Raw genomic sequence first — 26,618 nt, 5'->3', positions numbered from 1 at the left:
CTTCAGCAAGACTCCCGCAGTGTGGCAGACTATGCGGTGGATTTCTGCACATTGGCGGCTGAGAGTGCCTGGAACCCGAAATCTCTGTTCGACACGTACCTGCACAGGTTATCGGAGGAAGTTAATGACGAGCTAGTAGCCCGGGAACTACCGACAGATCTTGACTCACTCATCGCCTTGACCATCCGGATTGATGGGCGGCTACGGGAAGCTAGGAAGGAGAGGAGGTCTGATTCCACCTCACCTACGAGACATCCTGGAAGTCCCCGATGTCTACATTTCCAAGCAAATCCGAGGCTACCTGAGTTCCCCCGAGAGCCTCCAAAGTCTAGCGATTCAACTCTTCCTGAGCCGATGCAACTAGGCAGCTAGGTTGTCTCCAGCCGAACATTTACAAAGGTTTAACACAAACAGTTGCCTGTATTGCGGGACTATTGGTCATTTCGTGTCCCCGTGTCCACTAAAAGACCAGGCTCACCGGTAGGGGTGAGTATTCTGGTGGGCAATACGGAGAACTTTTCCTCTCCTTACTCGCACCCCTCTCCATGCCACCCTGCTGCGGGGGAATCCATTGAAATCTCTCCGGGTACTCATCGACTCTGGGGCCGATGAGAGTTTTATGGATTTCGAACTGTCTGCATCTGGGTCTTATCCTAAGATCTGACAATAATATTCTACAGTTTACTAGAGTATACTGCAAAATTCTATATTAAGTACTTCACATGATTGAGGGATACTACAGTTTGTAGTATGGTATGCTACAGTTTACTATAGAATTCTACAGTAAGTACTAAACTTGATCGAAGGATACTACAGTGGTTACCAGAGGTGTGGACTCGAGTCACATGACTTGGACTCGAGTCACAAATATAATGACTTGCAACTCGACTTTGACTTTAACACCAATGACTCATGACTTAACTTGGACTTGAGCCTTTTGACTCAAACTGACTTGATACCCTCCCCAAGCCCAAATATAAAAAATTATGCTATTAAAAAAAGTGTGCAGCGCATCAACTCTTAATTTAACGGATTACAGTTTGAATCGGACAGCAGCCAATCAAATTGTGCCAGCTGAGAAAAAGTTGCGTGTGGCAGTACAGAGGAACGTCAGCGAGTGAATTCAGATGGAGCCCTTGGAAAGATGATACCCAAAATTATTATTTTCGGATATAAAGACTACGCTGTATCAACAAAAAACGGATTGCAACTTGCAAAACATCCGGGAAGAAAATGACAAACGGAGGCACAACAACTTCCAACTTTGTTCGACATTTGAAGCTGCACAAAGAACGGTAAGTCGTGGCTAATATAGCCGACAGCTATATCAATCATAACTTTGCCAGTGTACCATGTTGGCTAACGTAACGTTAAATCAATGAGCCTCCACACAGTCAGTCAGTGCGGGAACGTGATCATTGTACCCAAGACTGAGCTACAACTGGCTAGGCAGTTGGTAGCCTAAATCCTGCCTGACGTTACTGCTGTTCCTAAAACCATTGACATACGTTAGCCTACTGTAACCACACAGAGAGAGTGTGTGTGTGTGTGTGTTAAGGTTGGGCGATTGTGTACAAGCCTACATCGCACGATTGCACCCCATAGCGATCCTCGATAGTCGATCGCTATTGGGGGGGGGGGTCTTGCTTATGGCTACCCATGTATTTCCATGGAAATATAAAGTTTATTTGTAAAGTAATAAAATTAAAAGCATTCATGATTTGTGTAAATGTAATATACTAACTATTACTCTTGTTAAAAATATGAAATGGTATTACATTTGGTGAAGAGCACATTATGACTTGTTTAGGACTCGAAACTCAAAGTTTAGGACTTGAGACTTGACTTGATACTTGTCGGTCTTGACTTGAGACTTGTCTTGGACTTGCCTGTCTTGACTTGGGACTTGACTTGGGACTTGAGTGCTAAGACTTGAGACTTGTGGCTTGTAAAACAAGGACTTGATCCCACCTCTGGTGTGTACTATAGTATTCTACAGTATACTACACAATTCTATAGTAAGTACTACACTTGATCGAGGGATACTACAGTGTATAGTACTGTATTCTACAGTTTACCTGTAACGATCGTCGTCGGGTGATGAGGAAGCGGACCAAAGCGCAGCTGGGAGCGAACACATGTTTATTCTTCACACTGAAATAAACACGTACACAAAACCAAGAAAAATGCCGATACGTTAACTGCTCAAACACAAAGAGGCAACACCCCACAAACAGCGTGGGGGAAAAAGAAACTTAAATGTGATCCCAATCAGAGACAACTAGCGACAGCTGTCTCTGATTGGGAATCGACAGAACCCAACATAGAAATAACCCACATAGAGCTAACACAAGGCTATAACGCAAACATAGAAAACAAACCAAGGAAAAATACCCAACATGACACACCCTGACCAAAATACCCGAGTTCACCTAGTCAGGGCGTGACATTACCAAAAAATTCTACACTAAGTACTGTGGGGTGGCCTCATCAATATGGGTGGGACCAATCGCAAAACTTGTGCAGCACAGCGTATCACAATGTTGTTCAACTGGTTGTTCTGTAGGGTACCTGGATTATCTTTCACAAACACAAAATACAATTAAGTCAACCAAATTACCGTAAACGCTTCTCCTTCACACGAACAGAAAGTTACTTGCACAGTATAAACTAAGGTTTGTTCCACTGGTAAGCACTTCTAAATTGATTTGCAGTGTTTATATGAAAAAATTTGATATTTTATGATGTACTCTGCTACCTGGTTGGACTTTATCTTGTAAAACTGAAAGAAACTGTAGCACCCACTATGCAATAACAAGATGCATGTTCTCACACGTAACAATTAAGGGGAGGTTTCCTGAACAGACGTTAGTCCCTTACTGTGTGCCAGGAAACCAACCACTTGACCTGCTTTCTTGGAAACATCAGAAAACCATTCTGTTTCAATATTAGAACAAACTTTGTATTGTAGCCAATAGCTCATTAGAACTCTGAACAACAAGCATACTGCACAGCAGAAGCTAAGCTCTGGTCTACAGGTAAGATCTTCTTCATTTATTTGTAATTAGTTATCTTAATATTAGATTCTATATATTACCTCATGTTAGGTCATGTAAAATGCATCAGTGATAATATGTACTGTGTAGTGATTTTATTTATTACTGCAACATGTCAGTTCTTCATCTCTGCTCAGGTTCTAACTTCAAGGTGACATTTTGTGTGAGCATAAGTATGTCCAGAGTTAGCAAAATAACCATCATATTTCAAGTTCATAATATTGCAAGTTCCAGATACTTCAACTCACAATTGCATTTACAGTGCCTTCAGAAAGTATTCACAGACCTTGACTTTTTCCACATTTTGTTGTGTTACAAAATGGGATTAAAATGGATTTAATTGTAATTTATGGTCAACGAGCTACACAAAAAACTCTGTAACGTCAAAGTGAAAAAACAAATTGAATGGATGCTTGTTTTGGAATATTTTTTATTCTGTACAGGCCAAAATGTAATTAATAACTTCACCATTCTCAAAGGGATTTTCAACATCTGCTTTTTTATATACTCATCTACCAATACGTTTCCTTCTTTGCGAGGCATTGGAAAACCTCCCTGTTATTTGTAGTTGAACCTGTTTTTGAAATGTACTTCTTGACTGAGGGACCTTACAGATAATTGTATATGTGGGGTGCATAGATGAGAAAGTCATTCAAAAAGCATATACATTTTTATTTTTATTTAACTAGGCAAGTCAGTAAAGAACAAATTCTTATTTAGAATGATGGCCTACCCCGGCCAAAGCCAGAGGACGCTGGGCCAATTGTGCGCCGCCCTATGGGCCTCACAATCCCGGCCGGTTGTGATACATCCTGAAATCGATAACAGGGTCTGTAGTGAAACCTCTTGCACTGCGATGCCTTAGACCACTGCACCACTCAGGAGTCTCTTGAATTGAAGTTAACCTGTTTGGGATAGGGGGCAGTATTTTCACGGCCGGATAAAAAACGTACCCGATTTAATCTGGTTACTACTCCTGGCCAGAAACTACAATATGCATATAATTAGTAGATTTGGATAGAAAACACTAAAGTTTCTAAAACTGTTTGAATGGTGTCTGTGAGTATAACAGAACTCATATGGCAGGTCAAAACCTGAGAAGATTCCATACAGGAAGTGCCCTGTCTGACAATTTATTGTCCTTCTGTAGCATCTCTATCGAAAATACAGCATCTGTGCTGTAACGTGACATTTTCTAAGGCTTCCATTGGCTCTCAGAAGGCGCCAGAAAGTGGAATGAGATGTCTGCAGTCTCTGTGCTAAGTACAGCAGCTCTGTTTGTTACTGGTCAGGCTGGGAACAGTGACACTGGAGATGCGCGTCCACGAGACTACTCCATTTTTTTCTTTCAGCCTTTGAATGAATACAACGTCGCCCGGTTGGAATATTATCACTATTTTACGAGAAAAATAGCATAAAAATTGATTTTAAACAGCGTTTGACATGCTTCGAAGTACGGTAATGGAATATTTTGACATTTTTGTCACGAAATGCGCTGGCGTGTCACCCTTCAGATAGTGACCTCAACACACGAACAAAACGGAGCTATTTCAATATAACTATGGATTATTTCGAACCAAAACAACATTTGTTGTTGAAGTAGAAGTCCTGGGAGTGCATTCTGACGAAGAACAGCAAAGGTAATCCAATTTTTCTTATAGTAATTCTGAGTTTAGTGAGCACCAAACTTGGTGGGTGTCAAATTAGCTAGCCTGTGATGGCCGAGCTATATACTCAGAATATTGCAAAATGTGCTTTTGCTGAAAAGGTATTTTAAAATCTGACACCGCGATTGCATAAAGGAGATCTGTATCTATAATTCTTAAAATAATTGTTATGTTTTTTGTGAAAGTTTATCGTGAGTAATTTAGTAAATTCACCGGAAGTTTGCGGTGGGTATGCTAGTTCTGAACATCACATGCTATTGTAAAAAGCTGTTTTTTGATATAAATATGAACTTGATTGAACAAAACATGCATGTATTGTATAACATAATGTCCTAGGAGTGTCATCTGATGAAGATCATCAAAGGTTAGTGCTGCATTTAGCTGTGATTTTGGTTTTTGTGACATATATATGCTTGCTTTGAAAATGGCTGTGTGATTATTTTTGGCAGGGTACTCTCATGACATAATCTAATGTTTTGCTTTCACTGTAAAGCCTTTTTGAAATCGGACAATGTGGTTAGATTAATGAGAGTCTTGTCTTTAAAATGGTGTAAAATAGTCATATGTTTGAGATATTGAAGTTATAGCATTTTTAAGGTATTTGTATTTCGCGCCACGCTCTACCATTGGATATTGGTGAGGTGTTCCGCTAACGGAACGTCTGTCCCTAGCACTATTTTTGCACACAGAGTCCATGCAACTTTGTGACTTGTTAAGCAAAGTTTAACGCTGAATTTATTTAAACTTGCCATACTAAAGGGGTTGGATACTTATTGACTTAAACTTTTTTTTTAGTAGTTTGTAAAAATAAATGTAAAAAGCATCATTCCACTTTGACATTATGGGGTATTGTGTGTAGGCCAGTTACAAAAGAAATCTCAATTTAATCCATTTTAAATTCAGGCTGTAACACAACAAAATGTGGAAAAAGTCAAGGGGTGTGAATACTTTCTGAAGGCACTGTACCAGTATGATAAGGCCTACCAGCATAATAATTCACATGTCAAGTATTACTCCACTGGAAGAATGGTGCATTTGTCTGAACCCAAACAAAATAAACATCATTTATTTGTTCTGTTTATATTGTTATTTGTTTATGTCTTTGCCAGTGTGTTTCTATAGGACAAAGTCATGGCAGGCCAAACAGTGTCCATGAAGGGGCCGGTGTGTCTCATCGAGAACGAAAGTGATGGGAAACTGTGTGTGGTCCGCAGCGCACTGGAAACCCTGATGCAGATTGAACAGCATGTGGTAGTGGTGGCAGTGGTCGGCCTGTACCGCACCGGAAAGTCCTACCTCATGAACAAGCTGGCTGGAACCAACAAAGGTGGCAACATGATAATAATAAAATATATTATTTTTCGCTGTTAGTGGGCCTGAGTAATAATTATATATGCCTCAGAAAGTAGATGCTCTGCTTGTGACTTACGCACAGGAATTTGAAACTCTACAGCTGCTCTACAGTTGGAATAGGTGGCTCGACATGCTTTCTAAAATCGACATTGATTTTGTTTTTCTGACAACAATGTCAAATCCGACACCGTATTAATAAGGCTGTGAAAACGTTATGGGTATTAGATACAACACATACATTAGCTACTGATATTCTCTAGGTTTTCCATGCATTATATGACTTTGAGATTTCCGCAGCAAACATAATACTTGCACACAAAAAATGATGTTCCAGACTACCTGTATTCAGCCACAAAAACTGCCTAAACCAACGGCCTCAGATTTGTCCTGTTCTAATCTTGTGTGCTAGATAACTACAGTGTACTGTGTATGCAAACGGTAGTCAAACCAGACGGTTTGTCTGAGTTTGCAGTATTAGCAGACACACACACCTGGCTTTGCAAGATTAGTCCTGCTGTGACCACATTGTACTTCATGCATTCTTTCTTTCACTAAATGATTGAACCAATGCACCCTGTTATTCCATGTGGATGCTACAGTTTCTCTTTCTCTCATATTATACAACCAGAAATATTTTTATAGTTAAACTGTGACACTCGATTATCGCACATTTTCACTTCCAGTCTTTTAAGCTAATATACAACCAGACAGCAAAGCAAATCACAACTGAAGTAGATTAAAGGAGAAAATAAGTTTATTAAAGTTTTAAAAGTTCATTTTAAAATCCTTATTTATTTAACCTTCATCATGGAGTCATACTGAGACCAAGGTCTTTTTTACAGATGGCCTCTAAATCACTGAAAATACCACAAATAAGGTGCAAGTAGAGACCAAAGGAATTTCTAGAGTTAGCCATCCCTTTTTCTGTGATCGGATCAACATTATATTAGCGCCTTTTCAATGCAACAAACCAAAACTAAACTAACTTTGCAAGATTGAGTCCGCGATTTTGTTGTAGGCATTGCCTGAGTGCAACGGAGTTTAATTATATTGTCAGGGTTAACACACGAGCGGACTTTCAATCACCCGCAAGTTAATTACTTTTCAGATCTGTTCAGATCAAACTGCACATTTGTTTATATTTCATTGTTAGTTAGCGAGTTACTAGCCCAGTTATAGATACGTATAGGTCCGCAATGGGGAGTTACTGCTTCCTAGAAGAGCTCAAAACGTGTAGGCTCCATTTCAATGTCTTTTAAAAGCCAGTCAGGTAAAACGCTTATGTCTTAATTAAAGGAGCAGTGTTGTATTTTTAGACAGGCTTGAATATGCCAACAATGTCTAATTCTCTTTATGGGAATAATAATTCATTTTAGTTTGTAAAGTGATTTCTTGCATCATACAACACAATACAATGCAATTTACAGTCATGTATTTATCCCATGGTGTTACAGACCAAGTAAAAAATCATTAATTCATGTCAAGCCCTTCATAATGTAAAACCCTTTTTTCAAAGTCTCATGCAATGTAAGCCTGCATTGAACACCACATACAGTACATTCGGAAAGTATTCAGACCCCTTTCCTTTTCCACATTTTGTTATGTTACAGCCTTATTCAAAAAATTGATTTTTTTTAAATCCTCATCAATCCACACACAATACCCCATAATGACAAAGCGAAAACAGTTTAGATTTTATGCTAATTTATTATAAATAAAAAACAGAAATATCTTATTTACATAAGTATTCAGACCTTTTGCTATGAGACTTCAAATTGAGCTCAGGTGCATCCTGTTAAAAATATTTTTAAAATAAGTATCATTAACTCCCCCTCTTTTCTGCATTTTACATATACATTTTACATACACATTTTGCATACACATTTTACATACATGGTACTTTTATATAAAGCAATCATATAACAATAATACATTACCAAACATAAGCTCTTTAATCCCAACCCTCAGCCACTCTCAGCCCATCCCACCTATCACCATAGACCACCCTCGTTTGGTTTCCATGTGCCATATATTTTTTAATTGTGCTGTGATGTTTTACATAATTTTTTTATCTTTCTAATCGTGTAGCATCCACATATTGTGAGCTAAAGATGAAAACCTTTCCTACGAGTATTATTATATTATTTATTGACTGACTATGGCTTTCCAAATCCCCAAACACTGCTATTTGTTAGGTTAATTTAAGTTCATGTTGTGATTTTTTTTAACCATTCCTGAAACTGTGACCAGAAACAAGCTACATAGGGACCAAACCACAATAAACGATCTATTGATTCTGTCTCTTCACAGCAAAATCTACAGAGCTGAGATTTTTGTATAACTCATAGCATTCTGTTGGTGGCAAGAATTGTGTATAATCATTTAAATTGAAAAACACTAAGTGTTGAATCTAGTGGTCTTTTTTTGTACCAGGGTGCAAAAAAAATTGCAAAAAAAATTGCAAAAAAATGTCAATTATTAATTATTTTATCTTAGTTAAGAACAAATTGTCATCCAATAGGCTTTGATTACATTTCCAATATCCCTATCCATGTGGAAATTCTGTAAGTGTATTATGAAGGCCAATTATATAGTGGTCCTATTAATACTTTTTTTTAAACGTTTGATGGCAGCAAGAATGAGACTAGGAAGTAATCAAAACGGCTAGCTTGATTAATCCTCCTCCATGTACAGTTGAAGTCGAGTCAAGTAATTTTTCCAACAATTGTTTACAGACAGATTATTTCAATTATAATTCAGTGTATTACAATTCCAGTGGGTCAGAAGTTTACATAAACTAAATTGACTGTGCCTTTAAACAGCTTGGAAAATTCCAGAAAATGAGGTCATGGCTTTAGAATCTTCTGATAGGCTAATTTACATAATTTGAGTCAATTGGAGGTGTACCTGTGGATGTATTTCAAGACCTACCTTCAAACTCAGTGACTCTTTGCTTGGCATCATGGGAAACTCAAAAGAAATCAGCCAAGACCTCAGAAAAAACATTGTAGACCTCCACAAGTCTGTTTCATCCTTGGGAGAAATTTCCAAATGCCTGAAGGTACCACGTTCACCTGTACAAACATAAGTACGCACATATAAACACCATGGGACCACGCAGCCGTCATACCGCTCAGGAAAAAGACGCATTCTGTCTCCTAGAGATGAACATACTTTGGTGTGAAAAGTGCAAATCAATCCCAGAACAACAGCAAAAGACCTCTGCAAGGAAGAAGCCACTGCTCTAAAGCTATGGTTTGCAGCTGCACATGGGGACAAAGATCAAACTTTTTGGAGAAATGTCCTCTGGTCTAATGAAACAAAAATAGAACTGTTTGGCCATAATTACCATCGTTATGTTTGGAGGAAAAAGGGGGAGGCTTGCAAGCCGAAGAACACCATCCCAACCGTGAAGCACGGTGGTGGCAGCATCATGTTGTGGTGTTGCTTTGCTGCAGGAGGGACTGGTGCACTTCACAAAATAGATGGCATCATGAGGATGGAAATTATGTGGATATATTCAAGCAACATCTGAAGACATCAGTCAGGAAGTTAAAGCTTGGTCGCAAATGGGTCTTCCAAATGGACAATTACCCCAAGCATACTTCCACAGTTGTGGCAAAATGGCTTAAGGACAACAAAGTCAAGGTATTGGAGTGGCCATCACAATGCCCTGACCTCAATCCTATAGAAAATTTGAGGACAGAACTGAAAAAGTGTGTGCGACCAAGGAGGCTTACAAACCTGACTCAGTTACACCAGCTCTGTCAGGAGGAATGGGCCAAAATTCACCCAACTTATTGTGGGAAGCTTGTGGAAGGCTAGCCAAAATGTTTAACCCAAGTTAAACAATTTAAAGCAAAGCTACCAAATACCAATTGAGTGTATGTAAACTTCTAACCCACTGGGAATGTGATGAAAGAAATAAAAGCTGAAATAAATCATTCTCTCGACTATTATTCTGACATTTCACATTCTTAAAATAAAGTGGTGATCCTAACTGACCTAAGACAGGGAATGTTTCCTAGGATTAAATGTCAGGAATTGTGAAAAACTGAGTTTAAATTTATTTGGCTAAGGTGTATATAAACTTCTGACTTCAATTGTATATCTCACTAGGTCAGGGTTTTTCAGCCTCCATATATCCACTAGTTCTAATGTATCCATGATCTTCGTGATCTCCTTTAGTGCTTGAGGATGATAGTTTTTACAGTGATTTATGATCCATTGAGGTACTTAAAACCGTATTATAATCTCCCACCATAATAATAGACTCATTCGTTGCTTGTGAGCTCAATAGATTATTATGTTTATTTTTTAGAAGAAATGTAGATCATCATTACTTGGCCCTTATATCCAGATCTGTTTTTGGTCCAATAGCATATTTAAAACAATCCATCTTCTTTGCGGATCTGTTTGCACAGTTTGCACAATCTGATCAAAATTTGTATTAAGGTGCATCCTGTTTCCATTGATCATCATTGAGATGTTTCTACAATTTGATTGGAGTCCACCTGTTGTAAATTCAATTGATTGGACATGGTTTGGAAAGGTACACACCTGTCTATGTAAGGTCCCACTGTTGACAGTGCATGTCAGAGCAAAAGCCAAGCCATTAGGTTGAACGAATTGTTCGTAAAGCTCAGAGACAGGATTGTGTCGAGGGACACTGGGGAAGGGTACCAAAGAATGCCTGCAGCATTGAAGGTCTCCAAAACCACAGTGGCCTCCATCATTCTTAAATGGAAGAATTTTGTTACCATCAAGAATCTTCCTAGAGCTGGCCGCCTGGCCAAACTGAGCAATCGGGGGAGAAGGGCCTTGGTCAGGGAGGTGACAGAAAACCTGATTGTCACTCTGACTGAGCTCCAGAGTTCCTCTATGGAGATCCACCAATCAGGCCAATCAGGCCTTTATGGTGGTGGCCAGACGGAAGCCACTCCTCAGTATAAGGCACATGACAGCCTGCTTGGAGTTTGCTGAAAGGCACCTAAAGGACTCTCAGACCATGAGAAACAAGATGAAACCAAGATTGAACTCTTTGGCCTGAATGCCAAGCGGCACCATCCCTACGGTGAAGCATGGTGGTGGCAGCATTATGCAATGGGGATGTTTTTCAGTGGCATGGACTGGGAGGCTAATCAGGATCGAAGGAAAGATGAATGGAGCAAAGTACAGAGAGATCCTTGATGAAAACCTGCTCCAGAGTGCTCAGAGTGAATGTCCTTGAGTGGCCCAGTCAGAGCCCAGACAACCACTTGGTTTGGAGCGCAGTGTGGCTGGCGAAGTTGCAAAGTCTCCGCATTTGTAGGCTGATGATGTGAATGATGCATGGTGTGGACTGCATCATGTTTTGCACTACTCTCATCAGAGTTTTGCCAGACCCCAGGGTAGTGGTTGGTGCTGTGTAGAACTGGGCTGAGTTGAGGTGGGCCTGGTCTGGTAAATCTGAACACTGAAAAGACATTTCGAATAAGTCCATGTATAGGGGCAGGAGAATTATGTTTATGGTAAGGACCATTGCACAACCATCCACCTGGTCGCCCATGTCTGTTGTCTGCATGTTTGTACTGGCCTATTTTGTGTTTAGCACATTACCTTTGTAATGCTCTTTTTGCACTTGTTTTTTGCACTTAAAGAGCTTTGCTTTTTGCCTATAAATTGAAAGCGCTATACAAAAAAAAGGCAAATTATTACACTTCATTCAGCTGCCTCTAGAGTAAAAGTAAATGTACTAAAAATGTTGTTCTATTACCCTCATTCCTCAAGGTTTTGCCCTTGGAGCCACAATTCAGTCCCAGACTAAGGGCATCTGGATGTGGTGTGTGCCCCACCCAATAAAATCAGACCACACCTTGGTGCTGCTGGATACAGAGGGGCTGGGGGATGTGGAGAAGGTGGGGGGATCAAAGTTATACATTTAACACATTTACATGCAAGGCTCCTACTGTAATAATTTAAAAGAGGCTCTTCGTTGTCTAAATATTGTACGCAATGAAAATACATACAGTACATATAAAACATACAGCAGAGTAAAGACTAATTTTAGAAATTATACAAACTTTAAACTTTTTCTCCTTGAACTTTGAACTACTCCCTGACTTTATTTCACTCATCACTCCAGTAACACCTAACTCGTCTTTCTGTGTTGACAGGGTGATGATAGTAATGACAACTGGATCTTTTCCCTGGCTGTTCTTCTGAGCAGCACCCTGGTGTACAACAGCAAGGGCACCATCGACAACTACGCCCTGGAGAAACTGCAGTATCCTTCAGCAGAGATGGGGAAGGGGAGATAATGCCCAAAGCAAAGGGTTGTTTTCTAGCCTGGTCCCAGATGTGTTTGTGCCGTCATGCATAACAATAGAGTTAGGAGTTGGCAAGACAGCATGAACAGATCTGGAACCAGGCTATTACTTTTCTGCCACTGTAATAAAAAATAGCAGTAGCTGTGGTAAGGTTTGGGTGACTTTGGGAGACTTAGCTTTGGAGACTTGACTTTGCAGAATCGTTAAAGGGTTACAGGCTACACCCTCAAATGAGATATTATGTATTTTGCCACCTGGTGGCATTATACTATTCAATAGAATCTGTGAAAGCTCATGTCTCACCCCATGTAAACAGCAAATATGTTTGTTTTTGTAGCTCACTGCATACCTTTCTACAAAAAAAATCAAGGGTAACACTTTACATTAAGTTGTCCCTATTACTATGTAACTAACACAGTAATAACTGTGTTAACAACATGGTAGTTACAAAAGTTTTTACCATGTAATTACTTGGTACTGTAACAAGGTTGTTGCGGAATCAGTTATTACACAATTGGAAGCTTATTCCACAAGTGTAACTACTGTGTTCCACATGTGTTATTACACTATGTAACTAATGTTTTGTATTTACACATTTGAAAGTCACCCGTGAATTACCATGTTAATGACTCAAACTGAAATCTGACCTAGTTACATGTAACTATAAGGTGCCGCTACCATTGAATCCACATGTAATACGAGGGTTAATAAATAGGCTAGGTAACAACAATTGTAACAAGGCACACCCTGTTATTAACTACTGGTCATTTTCAATTAGTTTATTTCTGTGTTATGACCTGGCTCAAAGGCTATACCAAATCAAGTGTAATGTAAGAACAATGTAGTTACATAGGATATACTTGTAATGATCATGTATCTACCAAGGAGCAAGCAACTTAATGTAAAGTGAACCCCAGTAGGGTATAACCTTTATTATTACTATGTAGTAACAATGGAACAATCTTTGCAGACAATAGGCTAACCAGGAGAAATTGAGACAGGAGAACGTTAGGTATAACACGTTTACTTACATTGTACATTGTACAATCTTTATCAGCCAACTCTGTAATTAAAATGTTGGGATGTATTTACAAAGTATTTATCCAGGAGCAAGAAACTTAAAGGTGCAATATGGACGAAACGCTCAGCCATTTCCTGGTTGCTAAAACTCAAATAGTTTGCCTAATTTCAGTTTATGTGATAACACAAGCAATGTATAGACAATCATTGTACCATCTAAACCGATACTTAAGAACGGGAAGCATAGAAATAGATATACCACTTCTTAGACTTGCTTTCAATAAGAATTACATATCTGTATCTTATATTTCTATGTGAATTTGGTTGGGTCGCCCACTAAGTTACATAGGAACGCTTTATTATAAAGTGAAGTCAAATGGTTTATGACTTTGTAGTTACAATGTAACAATCTTTGCAGACAATAAGCTAACCAGGAGAAATAAGGAGACAGGAGAACATTTGGACTTTTCTTTAATTGATTTGACAAAGATTCATATTCAAACCATTCAAATTCAATTCCCCATTTCAGACTCAAAGCAAGAACTATTAGTAAAACTTACTAACTAGTTAGTAAAACCTAATAACACAGGGTGGTAAAGCTAGCTAGCTAGAATATTCCAAATTAATGTTGTTAGCTAGCAAGCTAAGCACTGGCACAATGCCAAAGCGCTTTCCAACTTGGTCAATAAACATTACAAAATCGTCATTAAACTTATGAAACATTTATTATTTCACTGTTTTGAGATTTACATTGCACTTTTGCACATTACAAACCATTATAAAAAGAGAAATAACATGTGGCTTCCATTTTGGCTGCAGATGAGACTGTGAATGTGAGAGGTCAGTATGACATCACTTCCTGGTAAACTCTCACTTCTACAAAATTGTTACATATGCAACTACGGTTATGCAAGCTATTGGATCACTCCAATATGGTATCCATCTAACTGTTAAATGTGCCTGGCTTTATAAATGATCCATACATACAGTACCAGTCAAAAGTTTTGACACACTTACTCATTCCAGGGTTTTTCTTTATTTTTACCATTTTCTACATTGTAGAATAGTGAAGACATCAAATAACACATATGGAATCATGTAGTAACCAAAAACGGTTTTAAACAAATCAAAATATATTTTATATTTCTAACACTCTTCTAACAACAACTTTATTATAAGATTTGAAAAAAAAGCAATCAACCACTACTAAGAATAGTTCAGAGTTGAAAGCTCAACGAACATAGTTAGGTCTCAGCTTTTCTAGAAAAAGTACCACCTCTTTTGTCTACGTGGCAGTTTAGCAGATGTGAGGAAACAGGGGCGGAACATAGTGTAAAAGGTGATTGGTTTATCTGTGCAGATTAAGACAGCCCGAGGTTGATAGCACGAGGGCTCAACCATATAACAGTTCACACTAGAATGTGCTCCTTCCTGCAAGGTTCCATACAGCTGACTTCCTGCAGATAGTACACCCAAGGGATGTCTCACGTGCTGCAGTCGCGCCTAAACAGATCTTAGCTATACGCCCAGTCTTATGACTAAGTCACACAATGACAGGTTTGTATCAGGTTTATCAGGTTTCAGGTATGACCCAGATGCAGACAGTGTTGAAGAAACAAAAGTTTATTTCTAGTACAGGGACAGGCAAACGACAGGTCAAAGGCAGGCAGAGGTCAGTAATCCAGAGAGGGTGCAAAAGGTCCAGAACGGCAGGCAGTCTCAGGGTCAGGGCAGGCAGAGGTCAATAATCCAGTGAGGTGGGGAAAGGTATAGAACGGCAGACAGGCTCAGGGTCAGGGCAGGCAGAACGGACTAGAAAACAGGAGAAAGAACAGACAGGAGCAAGGGAACAAACACTGGTAGGTTTCACGAAAAAGAATTAACTGGCAACAGACAAACAGAGAACACAGGTATAAATACACAGGGGGTAATGGGGAAGATGAGCAACACCTGGAGGGGGGTGGAGACAAGCACAAAGACAGGTGAAACAGATCAGGGTGTGACAAGGTTAGAAAAAACACTAGCATATAACAAGAGACTATTCTTTAAGCAGTAAAACACGGGGTAGCATGACTAATTATGTAATTTTCCACGACACTCCTTACCTTATTTTTCTTGGTCTCCAGTATTTTCCACAAGTAGTCAAATTTATTCCACACATCTGACTTACCCTTTACCTCCTGAGTAACCAGTGAACATTACCCTGTTTGAAGTTTATTTGTCACATCCTCTGCATCCATTTTGCTGTCACATGTGTTACTGTGTTCAGAGTTTGTTATAACCAATTTATTGATGTGATTATGATATGCTATAGGTCAGGCCCTATTGGTCACATGCACGCGATGCATACACGTGTCATGTAAAGAGAGCAAGTGTTGAGGGAATAGGACATATTATTCTGAAACAAAGTAGGGATTTTGGTAACGAAAGATTTCAGTCAGAAATGGCTGTAATTATGTTGCAGCTTCAGCAACACGGACAGCGCGATAAACACTGTTAATATTCTGAGGAGGTTGATACAGCAGGGAGGAGAGCGAGACAACGGGTGCTAGTCACACAGTCACTCGCTGTCATTTTTTTTTACACAACGCAAGTCTGAGCCCGGCACAATCAAATCAGACAAGCTCAGTGCATATAGTTGATTTTATTAAAACACATAGGATGTGTCTATATGGAAAAATACACATTTAAAAATGTCTAACAATCGATTAGTCGAAAGAACAGACGACTCTCGGACAGCTTTTTTAGACGGGGACAAGACCTAATCTCTATACACTTTTCTGTTTCCAAAACTAGAATCTGTTATAAACAGAGTGGACAAAATGTTTGTAGACTTTACCCTTTGCCAAGTTTTAAAAATGTGCGTTGCTTAGAAGGAGTGCAAGAGCAAATTGAGTTATTGCACACGTGCACTTCACAGAGTAGGCGTTCCCTAACGGAAATATGCAAATACATGGTAGAACACGCCAATAGGCTCTCGCTAGCTCGTGCTTGTCTCTGCCCACCTCTCTGTTGTTCTGCTTACTATGATTCATTTGCTCACATAGGAAACAACAGGCTGTGGTCTATCTTGGGTTAGTTATACAAATCTTTGGCTAAGCTCATTGATAGAAAAAACGTCATTGGGTCTAATGGTCGTCTCATGCCAAACTGCCATGTGTAGGCTGTCAAATCAAAGGCATTCCTTTGATATAAATGTGTTTTTGATGAAAATGTGTCAGTTTGTCACTTTCACAAGGTTGGAGTAATAACATGTTCAACTACTTAAGACATTGGCTCCAATCTAGGTTGTGCCTTTAGATTCCGAGAAAATGAACAACTAATGAATTTCACTTCTCTAAAGAATTTTTAAATTCTCTCATTGACTTCTCAAAACCCAAACCCTAGCCTGGTCTGCTTGTTCTGCTTCGCAAGCGTTCCCAGAGGTTTTGTGATGTTGCGCCTCTGGATTTAGAAACTCTTGTGCTATTTCTGTCTCTTAATTCAAATGGTTATACCAACTGTTCTCCTGGATAAATACATTGTAAATACATCCCAACATTTTAATTACAGAGTTGGCTGATAAAGATTGTACAATGTACAATGTAAGTAAACGTGTTATACCTAACGTTCTCCTGTCTCAATTTCTCCTGGATAGCCTATTGTCTGCAAAGATTGTTCCATTGTTACTACATAGTAATAATAAAGGTTATACCCTACTGGGGTTCACTTTACATTAAGTTGCTTGCTCCTTGGTAGATACATGATCATTACAAGTATATCCTATGTAACTACATTGTTCTTACATTACACTTGATTTGGTATAGCCTTTGAGCCAGGTCATAACACAGAAATAAACTAATTGAAAATGACCAGTAGTTAATAACAGCGTGTGCCTTGTTACAATCGTTGTTACCTAGCCTATTTATTAACCCTCGTATTACATGTGGATTCGGTGGTTGTGGCGCCTTGTAATAAGATCAGATTTAGTTTTGAGTCATTAACATGGTAATTCACAGGTGACTTTCAAATGTGTAATTACAAAACCTTAGTTATATAGTGGAACAAGATAGTGGAATAACACGTGGACACAGTAGTTACACATGTGGAATAATGTGGAATTACACATTCCTTGCTCCAATTGTGTAATAACTGAGTCCACAACAAACCTATTACCATGTAATTACATGCTAAAAACATATGTAACTACAGTGTTACTGACCTCCGAGTGGCCAGCGGTCTAAGGCACTGCATCTCAGTGCTTGAGGCATCACTACAGATCCGGGTTCAATCCCAGGCTGTGTCACAGTCAGCCGTGACCGAGAGACCTATGACTGGGAAGCACAATTGGCCCAGTGTCGTCTGGGTTAGGGGACGGTTTGGCCGGCTGGGATTTCCTTGTCCCATCGCACTCTAGCGACTCCTTGTGGTGGGCTGGGCGCCTGCAAGCTGACCTCGGTTGCCAGCAGGACAATGTTTCCTCTAACACATTGGTGCGGCTGGCTTCCAGCTTAAGCAAGCAGTGTGTCAAGAAGCAGTGCGGCTTGGCAGAGTCATGTTTCGATGGATGCATGGCTCTCGACCTTTGCCAGCGATGGGACAAGACTGTAACTACCAATTGGATATCACAAAATTGGGGAGAAAAAGGGGTAAAAGTAAAAAAGACTCCTGTGTTAGTATTAATGTGTTAGTTATATAGTAATGAGGCCAACTTAATGTAAAGTGTTACCAAATTAGGAACTAAATAGCAGTACCCTGTAGAATTTGGTCACAACCTCAGTGTTGGGATCATAGAGACAGATAGAGATCCCTACATAACCTGTTTTTGCATGTACATTGCCATTGAGGACTTCCACCATTTTAAAGCAGACAACTGGGTGTGGCTTCCTATGGGTTAAGAAAGGATCAGACAATTCCATCCAGGTCATCAGGAAGGGTCAGCAAATTAATTATACTTATGAGCAAACATTCCATAACTGCAGGTGACAGTAACTCAACAACTTTGGCTTTATACCTTTTCAAACAACACACTCCAGGTGGCAGTATGTACCCTTTCAGTTTATTTACCATCTCATAGAAGTAGTAGTGGAAGAAAATGTACTACTTCAAAATGGTGATGTCATCAATGGTGTTGCCCATGCTCTTGCACAGACGCCATATTGGGATAGACACAAAAATGTGTCATCTAACTAAGTCTGTGATGTGGATATGTCTGTGTTAATGTCCTCAATACCGCTCCCTAAAGCTATGTGACAGAACTGACAGAGCTCATTAGGGTGAAGTCGGTCGAAGGAGACGTTGATGAATCTGCAGACTATGTTCGTTTCTTTCCCACTTTTGTGTGGGCAGTCAGAGATTTTGAACTGGAATTGAAGCTTGATGAAAAACCCATCACAGCATATCAGTACCTAGAGAATGCTCTTAAACTGAAACAAGGTGAAAATACTACAGATGGATTAATGATACTGAATATAAATAAGTGCTACTTAAAGTTCTACTTAAAAGGACAGTTCATCCAAATTACGAAATTACATTTTAGTTTCCTTACCTTGCAAGCAGTCTATTGCCAAGGTAAGACAGCAATCCATGCTTTGGTTTAGTTTACCTGGCTACTATTTCCAAATGCTAATGTGTTAATATCAATGGTCCTGATATTAGCATTTTTCACATTTCATGTCCAAATCATCCTAAAGTGTCTTCAATTGATTGTGCAGCTCAATTAAGTTACTTTAAGATGATTTGGACAATTAGCATTTGGAGACAGTGGCCAGCTAAACAAAACAACAACATGGATTGCTGTCTTTCCTTGTTCATATAGCACTTACAGGGTAAGGAAATTTGCGTGAACTGTTCCTTTAAGTTCTATCTCTTTCTTTATGTTATGTTTTTCAAAGGTACTAGCAAGAAGATTGTTCAATACAACCTGCCTCGTGATTGTCTACGGCAATTCTTTTCCCCCCGCTGGTGTTTTGTCTTTGAACGACCTGCCAACTCTGAGAAAATGAAACGCATGGAGGAGTTGACAGATGCTGACTTGGAACCATCCTTTGTGAAGCAGTCCAAAGACTTCTGTGACCACATATTTAAAGAAGGCAAGACTAAGACCATGATAGGTGGCCTGAAAGTCACTGGTAAAAGTGAGTGTTCAAACATTTATATAGGGGTGAGAAAATATAGTGTGTGTCTATTGGGTATAATTAAAAAATATTCCATTACAACTACTTTTTCCAATTGTGCTGCTGCTACCACAACTACCATGTCTACTTTTACCTCTTTATTACTACAACCTCTATTTCTACTACCATACACTGAGTATACGAAACATGAAGAAAACCTGCTCTTTCCATGACATAGAATGACCAGGTGAATCCAGGTGAAAGCTGTGATTGATGTAACTTGTTAAATCCACTTCAATCAGTGTAGATGAAGGGGAGGAAACTGGTTAAAAAAACGATTTTTAAGCCTTGAGAAAATTGAGACATGGATTGTGTATATGTACCATTCAGAGGGTGAATGGGCAAGACACAATATTTAAGTGCCTTTAAACAGGGTATGGTAGTAGTTGCCAGGGCGCACCGGTTTGTGTCAAGGACTGCAATGCTGCAGAATTTTTCACTCTCAACAGTTTCCCGTGTGTTTCAAGAATGGTCCAACACCGAAAGGACATACAGCCAACTTGACAACTGTGGGAAGCATTGGAGTCAACATGGGCCATTATTCCTATCGAATGCTTTTGACACCTTGTAGAGTCCATGCCCCGGCGAATTGAGGCTGTTCTGAGGGCAACTCAATATTAGGAAGGTGTTCTTAATGTTTTGTACACTCAGTGTAATACAACAACAATCCACCACTAAAATCACAACCACAACTACTACCACTACCTTTCATCATCACTACTTCCACTAACACCATCTACTACTACTACTACTACTACCACCACCATCGTCACTACTACTACAACCACTACCACCATCAATTACTGCTAAAATTATTACCAACATCACTGGTACTATTACTACTACTACTACTACAACAATAACCACCATCATTAATACTAAAACCACTTCCAACATCCCTACTACTACTGCTACTACCATTATTACTACTACAACCACTACCACCATCACTACTTAAACTACTATATCCACCATCACTACTACTACAACTACTACTGCCAGATGTGCTGAGCCCGATCTTTCCTATGCAGTGCTCGGGAACCTGACAGAGATGTACGTGGACATGATACGGAGTGGGCAGGTACCCTGCCTGGACAGTGCTGTGGTGGCGTTGGCCCAGATTGAGAATTCCAGTGCCAAAGAAAAGGCCAAGGCCCACTACCAGCAGAGCATGGCAAAACTGGTGGTCTTTCCCACTGAGACCCAGCAGCAGCTGTCTATGGCTCATGCTTCCATGGAGAGGGAGGCAGTGGCCATCTTCATGAATAGTTCATTCAAGGATGAAGACCAGAAGTACCAGAAGGAGCTCATGGTATGGGAATATATTCATGGGTTGCACATTGCGTCACAATATTGTCATTAAGGTTCTCTTCAGAACTGAGTGGTGTACCACGAATCTATCTAGATGTACTCAGGATTTTCTAAAGTTAGCTAGCTTCAGTGAGCTTCACATTCCAGCTCAAACTTCATCCATGTTCCAGGCTTGTTAGCGCGTGTTCATGTCGCACGTGGCAACATCAATCCATGGGCGAGTCAGTGTACATTTACATTTTGGCTGAAATCTCTTCTGTGTGAAGTTGCAAATGCATCCAGTTATTACTGAAATGTACAGTTGAAGTTGGAAGTTTACATACATCTTAGTCAAATACAACTAAAAACTCAGTTTTTCACAATTCCTGACATTTAATCCTAATAAAAATTCCCTGTCTTAGGTCAGTTAGGATCACCACTTTATTTTAAGAATGTGAAATGTCAGAATAATAGTAGAGAGAATTATTTATTTCAGCTTGTATTTCTTTCATCACATTCCCAGTGGGTCAGAAGTTTACATACACTCAATTAGTATTTGGTAGCATTGCCTTTATATTGTTTAACTTGGGTCAAACATTTTGGGTAGCCTTCCACAAGCCTCCCACAATAAGTTGGGTGAATTTTGGCCCATTCCTCCTGACAGAGCTGGTGTAACTGAGTCAGGTTTGTAGGCCTCCTTGCTCGCACATGCTTTTTCAGTTCTGCCCACAAATTTTCTATAGAATTGAGGTCAGGGCATTGTGATGGCCACTCCAATAACTTGACTTTGTTGTCTTTAAGCCATTTTGACTTACCACTTTGGAAGTATGCTTGGGGTCATTGTCCATTTGGAAGACCCATTTGCGATCAAGCTTAAACTTCCTGACTGATGTCTTGAGATGTTGCTTTAATATATCCACATAATTTCCATCCTCCTGATGCCATCTATTTTGTGAAGTGCACCAGTCCCTCCTGCAGCAAAGCACCCACACAACATGATGCTGCCACCCCCGTGCTTCATGGTTGGGATGGTGTTCTTCGGCTTGCAAGCCTCCCCCTTTTTCCTCCAAGCATAACGATGGTCATTATGGCCAAACAGTTCTATTTTTGTTTCATCAGACCAGAGGACATTTCTCCAAAAAGTACGATCTTTGTCCCCATGAGCAGTTGCAAACTGTAGTCTTGCTTTTTTATGGCGGTTTTGGAGCAGTGGCTTCTTCCTTGCTGAGCGGCCTTTCATGTTATGTTGATATAGGACTCGTTTTACTGTGGATATAGATACTTTTGTACCTGTTTCCTTCAGCATCTTCACAAGGTCCTTTGCTGTTCTTCTGGGATTGATTTGCACTTTTCGCACCAAAGTAGGAGACAGAACGTGTCTCCTTTCTGAGCGGTATGACGGCTGTGTGGTCCTATGGTGTTTATACTTGCGTAATATTGTTTGTACAGATGAACATGGTACCTTCAGTCATTTGGAAATTGCTCCCTAGGATGAACCAGACCTGTGGAGGTCTACAATTTTTTTTCTGAGGTCTTGGCTGATTTCTTTTGATTTTCCCATGATGTCAAGCAAAGAGGCACTGAGTTTGAAGCCTTGAAATACATCCACAGGTACACCTCCAATTGACTCAAATGATGTCAATTAGCCTAACAGAAGCTTCTAAAGCCATGACATAATTTCCCAAGACACAGTCAACTTAGTGTATGTCAACTTCTGGTCCACTGGAATTGTGATACAGTGAATTATAAGTGAAATAATCTGTCTGTAAACAATTGTTGGAAAATGTACTTGTGTCATGCACAAAGTAGATGTCCTAACCGACTTGCCAAAACTATAGTTTGTTAAGAAATTTGTTGAGTGGTTGAAAAACGAGTTTTAATGACTCCAACCTAAGTGTATGTAAACTTCCGACTTCAACTGTATGTGTAATGTGATAGGCATTTTAATATTATTTTTAACACAATAATACATTGATTAATACAATATTTGATCAGCCATCTTCCTCAACTGAAGAGGATGATGACACAATCTTTTTGAGAGGGAGGGAATCTGATTTCATTGGTCCTCATCTCGCAACAGACCCATAGCCCATAGACTTAGATAGAAATTGCATTATTGTATCTGTCCCATTATGGCATCTGTGAGGCCATCTCCATTTTTAAGTAGTCAATTGTCTTCTTCTCTAACTTCTAAAAGGGGGCATACTGGCACCTAGAGTGTGTTGTTTGAACAGGTATAAAGCCAAGGTTTGCGATTTACTGCCACCTGCAGTTATGGACTGTTTGCTCACGAGTATAATTCATTGGCCGATCCCTCCTGGTGACCCAGATGGAATCATGTCATCCTTCCTTAACCCAACGGAAGTCCCATCCAGTTGACTACATCAACATTTTGAAAGTCTTTAATGGACGATGCCCATGCAAAACTTTTGGGCATTAGAGTCCACTTTCTGTCTCTATGAGTTAGTCCTGCGTTACACAGACCCAGAGCAGGTTAGTTGTGAAGGATCCGTAGCCATATAAATGTACCTGTCTAAAAGTTGAGCCACTTTCGTGTCACCAGTTATCCAGAGTTGAACTCAGAGTTGACCAAAGTTAAATAGCTTACTCTTCTGTCTCGCGTCGTAGTACACCACTCTGGTGGAATGAACGTTCTACTCAATTCATTCTCAATTGGCGCTGATGAAGGTTTTGTCTGACTTGCATTATAGTGGCTTGGAAACGCGATGACATTTCAATGGGAGGCTAATAATTAGTAGGAAAACCTTTTGTCATCACTGTGATGTCATCAGATTGACTTTAGATGTTGTGTAATGTTAGCTAGCTAGCTAAGAGTGAGGGGAGAGCACCGGGTTCAAGCTAGCTAACATTAGCATTACTAACTATTTTTGACTAACTTTGCTAGCTAATGGTAACATTGCCATCAGTCTAAAGTAAATTTGATGACATCATAATGATGACAAAGTTGTTTCTTACTAATAATTGGCTACATTAGCAATGCCATTGTATTTCCAAGCAACTGTAGTGTAATTTAGATGAAACAATCAAAAGCCGTTAAGAATGACTGAGCACCACTCGACTTTTGGGAGTCACTGTGGCTGAGACGTCTTTAGAATGTTCATAACAATGGCATGGTGCGACCGAGTGATGGAGGTGCAATCCATGATTACAGTCTGTACTCATTTGGGAGGATGAAAGGGGATAGTATACTACGTTCGTTTTTATTTTGGTGCGTCTTAGGAAACAAAGTCCCATGCTCTCGAGACAGTTAACTGGACAGTTTGCACTTTGCAAAATAGCCAAAACATATGTCTCCCCTCATGCAACACATTTGCGTTTATTAACGTATATGGAAATTGGATTTTATATCTGCTGCACTCTTAATGGACGGTCATAAATCATTGGATTGGATCTTGAACCAATTAATGAATCGATCAATACTCATGCAATCATTTATAAATTAAAGGGATAGTTCACATCACACAAATATACCCAAATATCCCAAAGTATCCAAAATGTATTAGCATAAAAAAGTTAGATTAAGATTATTGGAGCATGAAACACGTAAAATGCTAATATCAGATATATCAACTTGCATTTGTTTTTGGACAAAAAAAGCTAAAACGTTAGCATTTGGAAACAAAGGTAAACCAAGACAACATGCTGATTGTTGTCTTATCTTGTACATAGACTGCTGACAGGACAAGGAAACCAATATGTTTTTGCAATTTGGGTGAACCGACATTGCTCGTCCTAATATTAATATATTTCTTAATTCCATTATTTTACTTTTAGATTTGTGTGTATTGCTGTGAATTGTTAGATACTACTGCACTGTTGGAGCTAGGAACACAAGCGTTTTGCTACACCTGCAATAACATCTGCGAAAAATGTGTATGCGACCAATACAATATGATTTTAAATCATAACATTATTTTAATTTTGTTAGGCCAAAGTATGTCATAAACATCACAGTGGAGTTCAAATGCATATTTGGACCTGACCTCTTTTCTCTAACCAACCCAACCATGGTTTTTTTTAGAAAGCGCTTCAAGAAGTGTATTCGACAATCTGTGAGAAAAACATAGAGGAATCCCAGAGGGCATGCAAGCGCATCATCGAACACATATTTGCTCCCCTAAAGGCCCAACTTAAGGATGGTTCCTACATGACCCCTGGAGGATACAAACACTACTGTGCTGACCTCAAAATGATGACCAGCGAATACAGATCAGCAGGAGGCAAAGGAGTGAAGGTATGATGGACTTGCATCTAATGCAACCTCACTGATTGGTCAAAATGGAAGACTGGTGCCGTGTGTATTGGAGGTTGAGGTTCTGTTCTTATTGTCTCTTATCGCGTGTGTGTGCGTACATACATGTGTGTGGTTCTAGGCTGAAGAGGTACTGAAGGAGTACCTGAATGACAAGGAAAGCACTGGTCAGGCCATCCTGTCAGCAGACCAGTCTCTAACTGAAGCTGAGTTGAGGGCCGAAGGTGAGGACCTTTGTTGGAATTATCCATCCAGTAAATGCGAGTGGCAAACAACATTCTTTGCAACCTTACCTTTAATAAAAATACAGTAGTGCACAGTTTTGCAGATAGTATCTCCCGTTTCAACACGTTTTCTTCTAGACACTACCCCCTACTGGCCATTTCAGAATGGCAGGTTTTTCAAATCTGATCTACTATGGTTTGCCTAAAATAATTAACCAACAGATGAGGAAAATGTAACCCATTGTGTTGCCCAAAATTATATAAATGAAATACATTTTCTTGGTTTCTCTCTCTCTCTTTAGAGGAGAAAGCGAAAAGGGAGGCATCTGAGCAAGAGAAACGAACCATGGAAGAGCAGATCAGAGTCCAGGAATTGCTGATGGACGATCAGAAGAGAACATATGAAGAGCATAAGAAACAGCTGTTGGAGAAGATGGAGGCTGACAAGGAAAATGCTAAAGTAGAGTACAGGAGCGTTCTGGAGGCCAAACTCACGGTAGGAACTGTAATAATGGAGACCAGCAGGCAGTATATTGATTGTGGGTTAAGGGATAGTCTCCTCAAAATACACCCTAACATGATTTTCCAAAACAGTCGATTCATTAAGACAGTTTTGTTTACTGTTTTTGTCATAATTTTAGTCAACGTTTGCACCTAGAAATTTTTTACATATTTCAACGTTTTTGTAAGATTTCGTTAGCCTCACATCCTAACTATGACACAGCAACTTATTTTTGTTGTAGTAACTGCTTGGTACTTTTGATAGACTTGATTTGTGTTTACCGTATTGTCAAGATATACAGCATTAATATACATGTATTGCATACTACAGTAGCAAAGTATTTTTTTTCAGTTGTGAGTGACATTCTTCATTGGTAGTTGGGCCTATTCATTCATTCAGACAAGAATACAGCTCAATACAGTTGTAAAATGCTTTAAGTAATTTAAGCAATGTTGGTCATTTCAGGAGAAGGAAAACCTCCTCAAGGAAGGGTTTCATTCCAAAGCAAAACAAATGGAGGCACAGATAAATGACCTCAGGCGTGAGCAGGAGGAAGTGGAAAAGGCTAAGCCCTCAAAATTTAAGAAAGCTCTGAATGACATTGGAACTACTGCTCTAATGATTCCGGGATGGGCCAAAATCATTGGAATTGGTTTGAAAGTTGGGTCACATTTCTTAAAATGAAGGTCCATTAGAGGGGAGGATGATATACTACCAAAATATACAGGGTTTCACCGCCACTTTAATAAATGGAACACTAGTCACTTTAA

The 26,618-nt window shown here is 39.5% G+C and overlaps 1 protein-coding gene across 1 annotated transcript; it reads left to right on the top strand.

Annotated features, from left to right (window-relative positions):
* The first annotated feature begins 2,534 nt into the window (after positions 1-2,534).
* LOC115174634 (guanylate-binding protein 1) lies at positions 2,535-26,618 on the top strand. The gene is made up of 11 exons (XM_029733361.1): positions 2,535-3,038; positions 5,833-6,050; positions 11,846-11,973; positions 12,232-12,341; positions 18,629-18,819; positions 19,278-19,520; positions 20,591-20,871; positions 24,892-25,104; positions 25,244-25,346; positions 25,649-25,842; positions 26,314-26,618. Exons 2-11 carry the CDS (start codon positions 5,855-5,857, stop codon positions 26,530-26,532), a joined length of 1,878 nt encoding a protein of 625 aa, XP_029589221.1. The 5' UTR covers positions 2,535-3,038; positions 5,833-5,854; the 3' UTR covers positions 26,533-26,618.

Source organism: Salmo trutta, chromosome 35, assembly GCF_901001165.1.
Source record: "Salmo trutta chromosome 35, fSalTru1.1, whole genome shotgun sequence".
Classification (NCBI taxonomy): Eukaryota; Metazoa; Chordata; class Actinopteri; order Salmoniformes; family Salmonidae; genus Salmo; species Salmo trutta.
Note: the sequence above shows the minus strand (reverse complement) of the source record. Positions and strands in the feature narration are given on the sequence as shown.

Coding starts and splice junctions, on each gene's coding strand:
- LOC115174634 (XM_029733361.1), top strand. CDS start 5,855: ATGGCAGGCCAAACAGTGTCCATGAAGGGGCCGGTGTGTCTCATCGAG. Junction 6,051..11,845: donor GCTGGCTGGAACCAACAAAG/GTGGCAACATGA, acceptor TCATTCCTCAAG/GTTTTGCCCTTGGAGCCACA. Junction 18,820..19,277: donor TGCTCTTAAACTGAAACAAG/GTGAAAATACTA, acceptor TGTTTTTCAAAG/GTACTAGCAAGAAGATTGTT.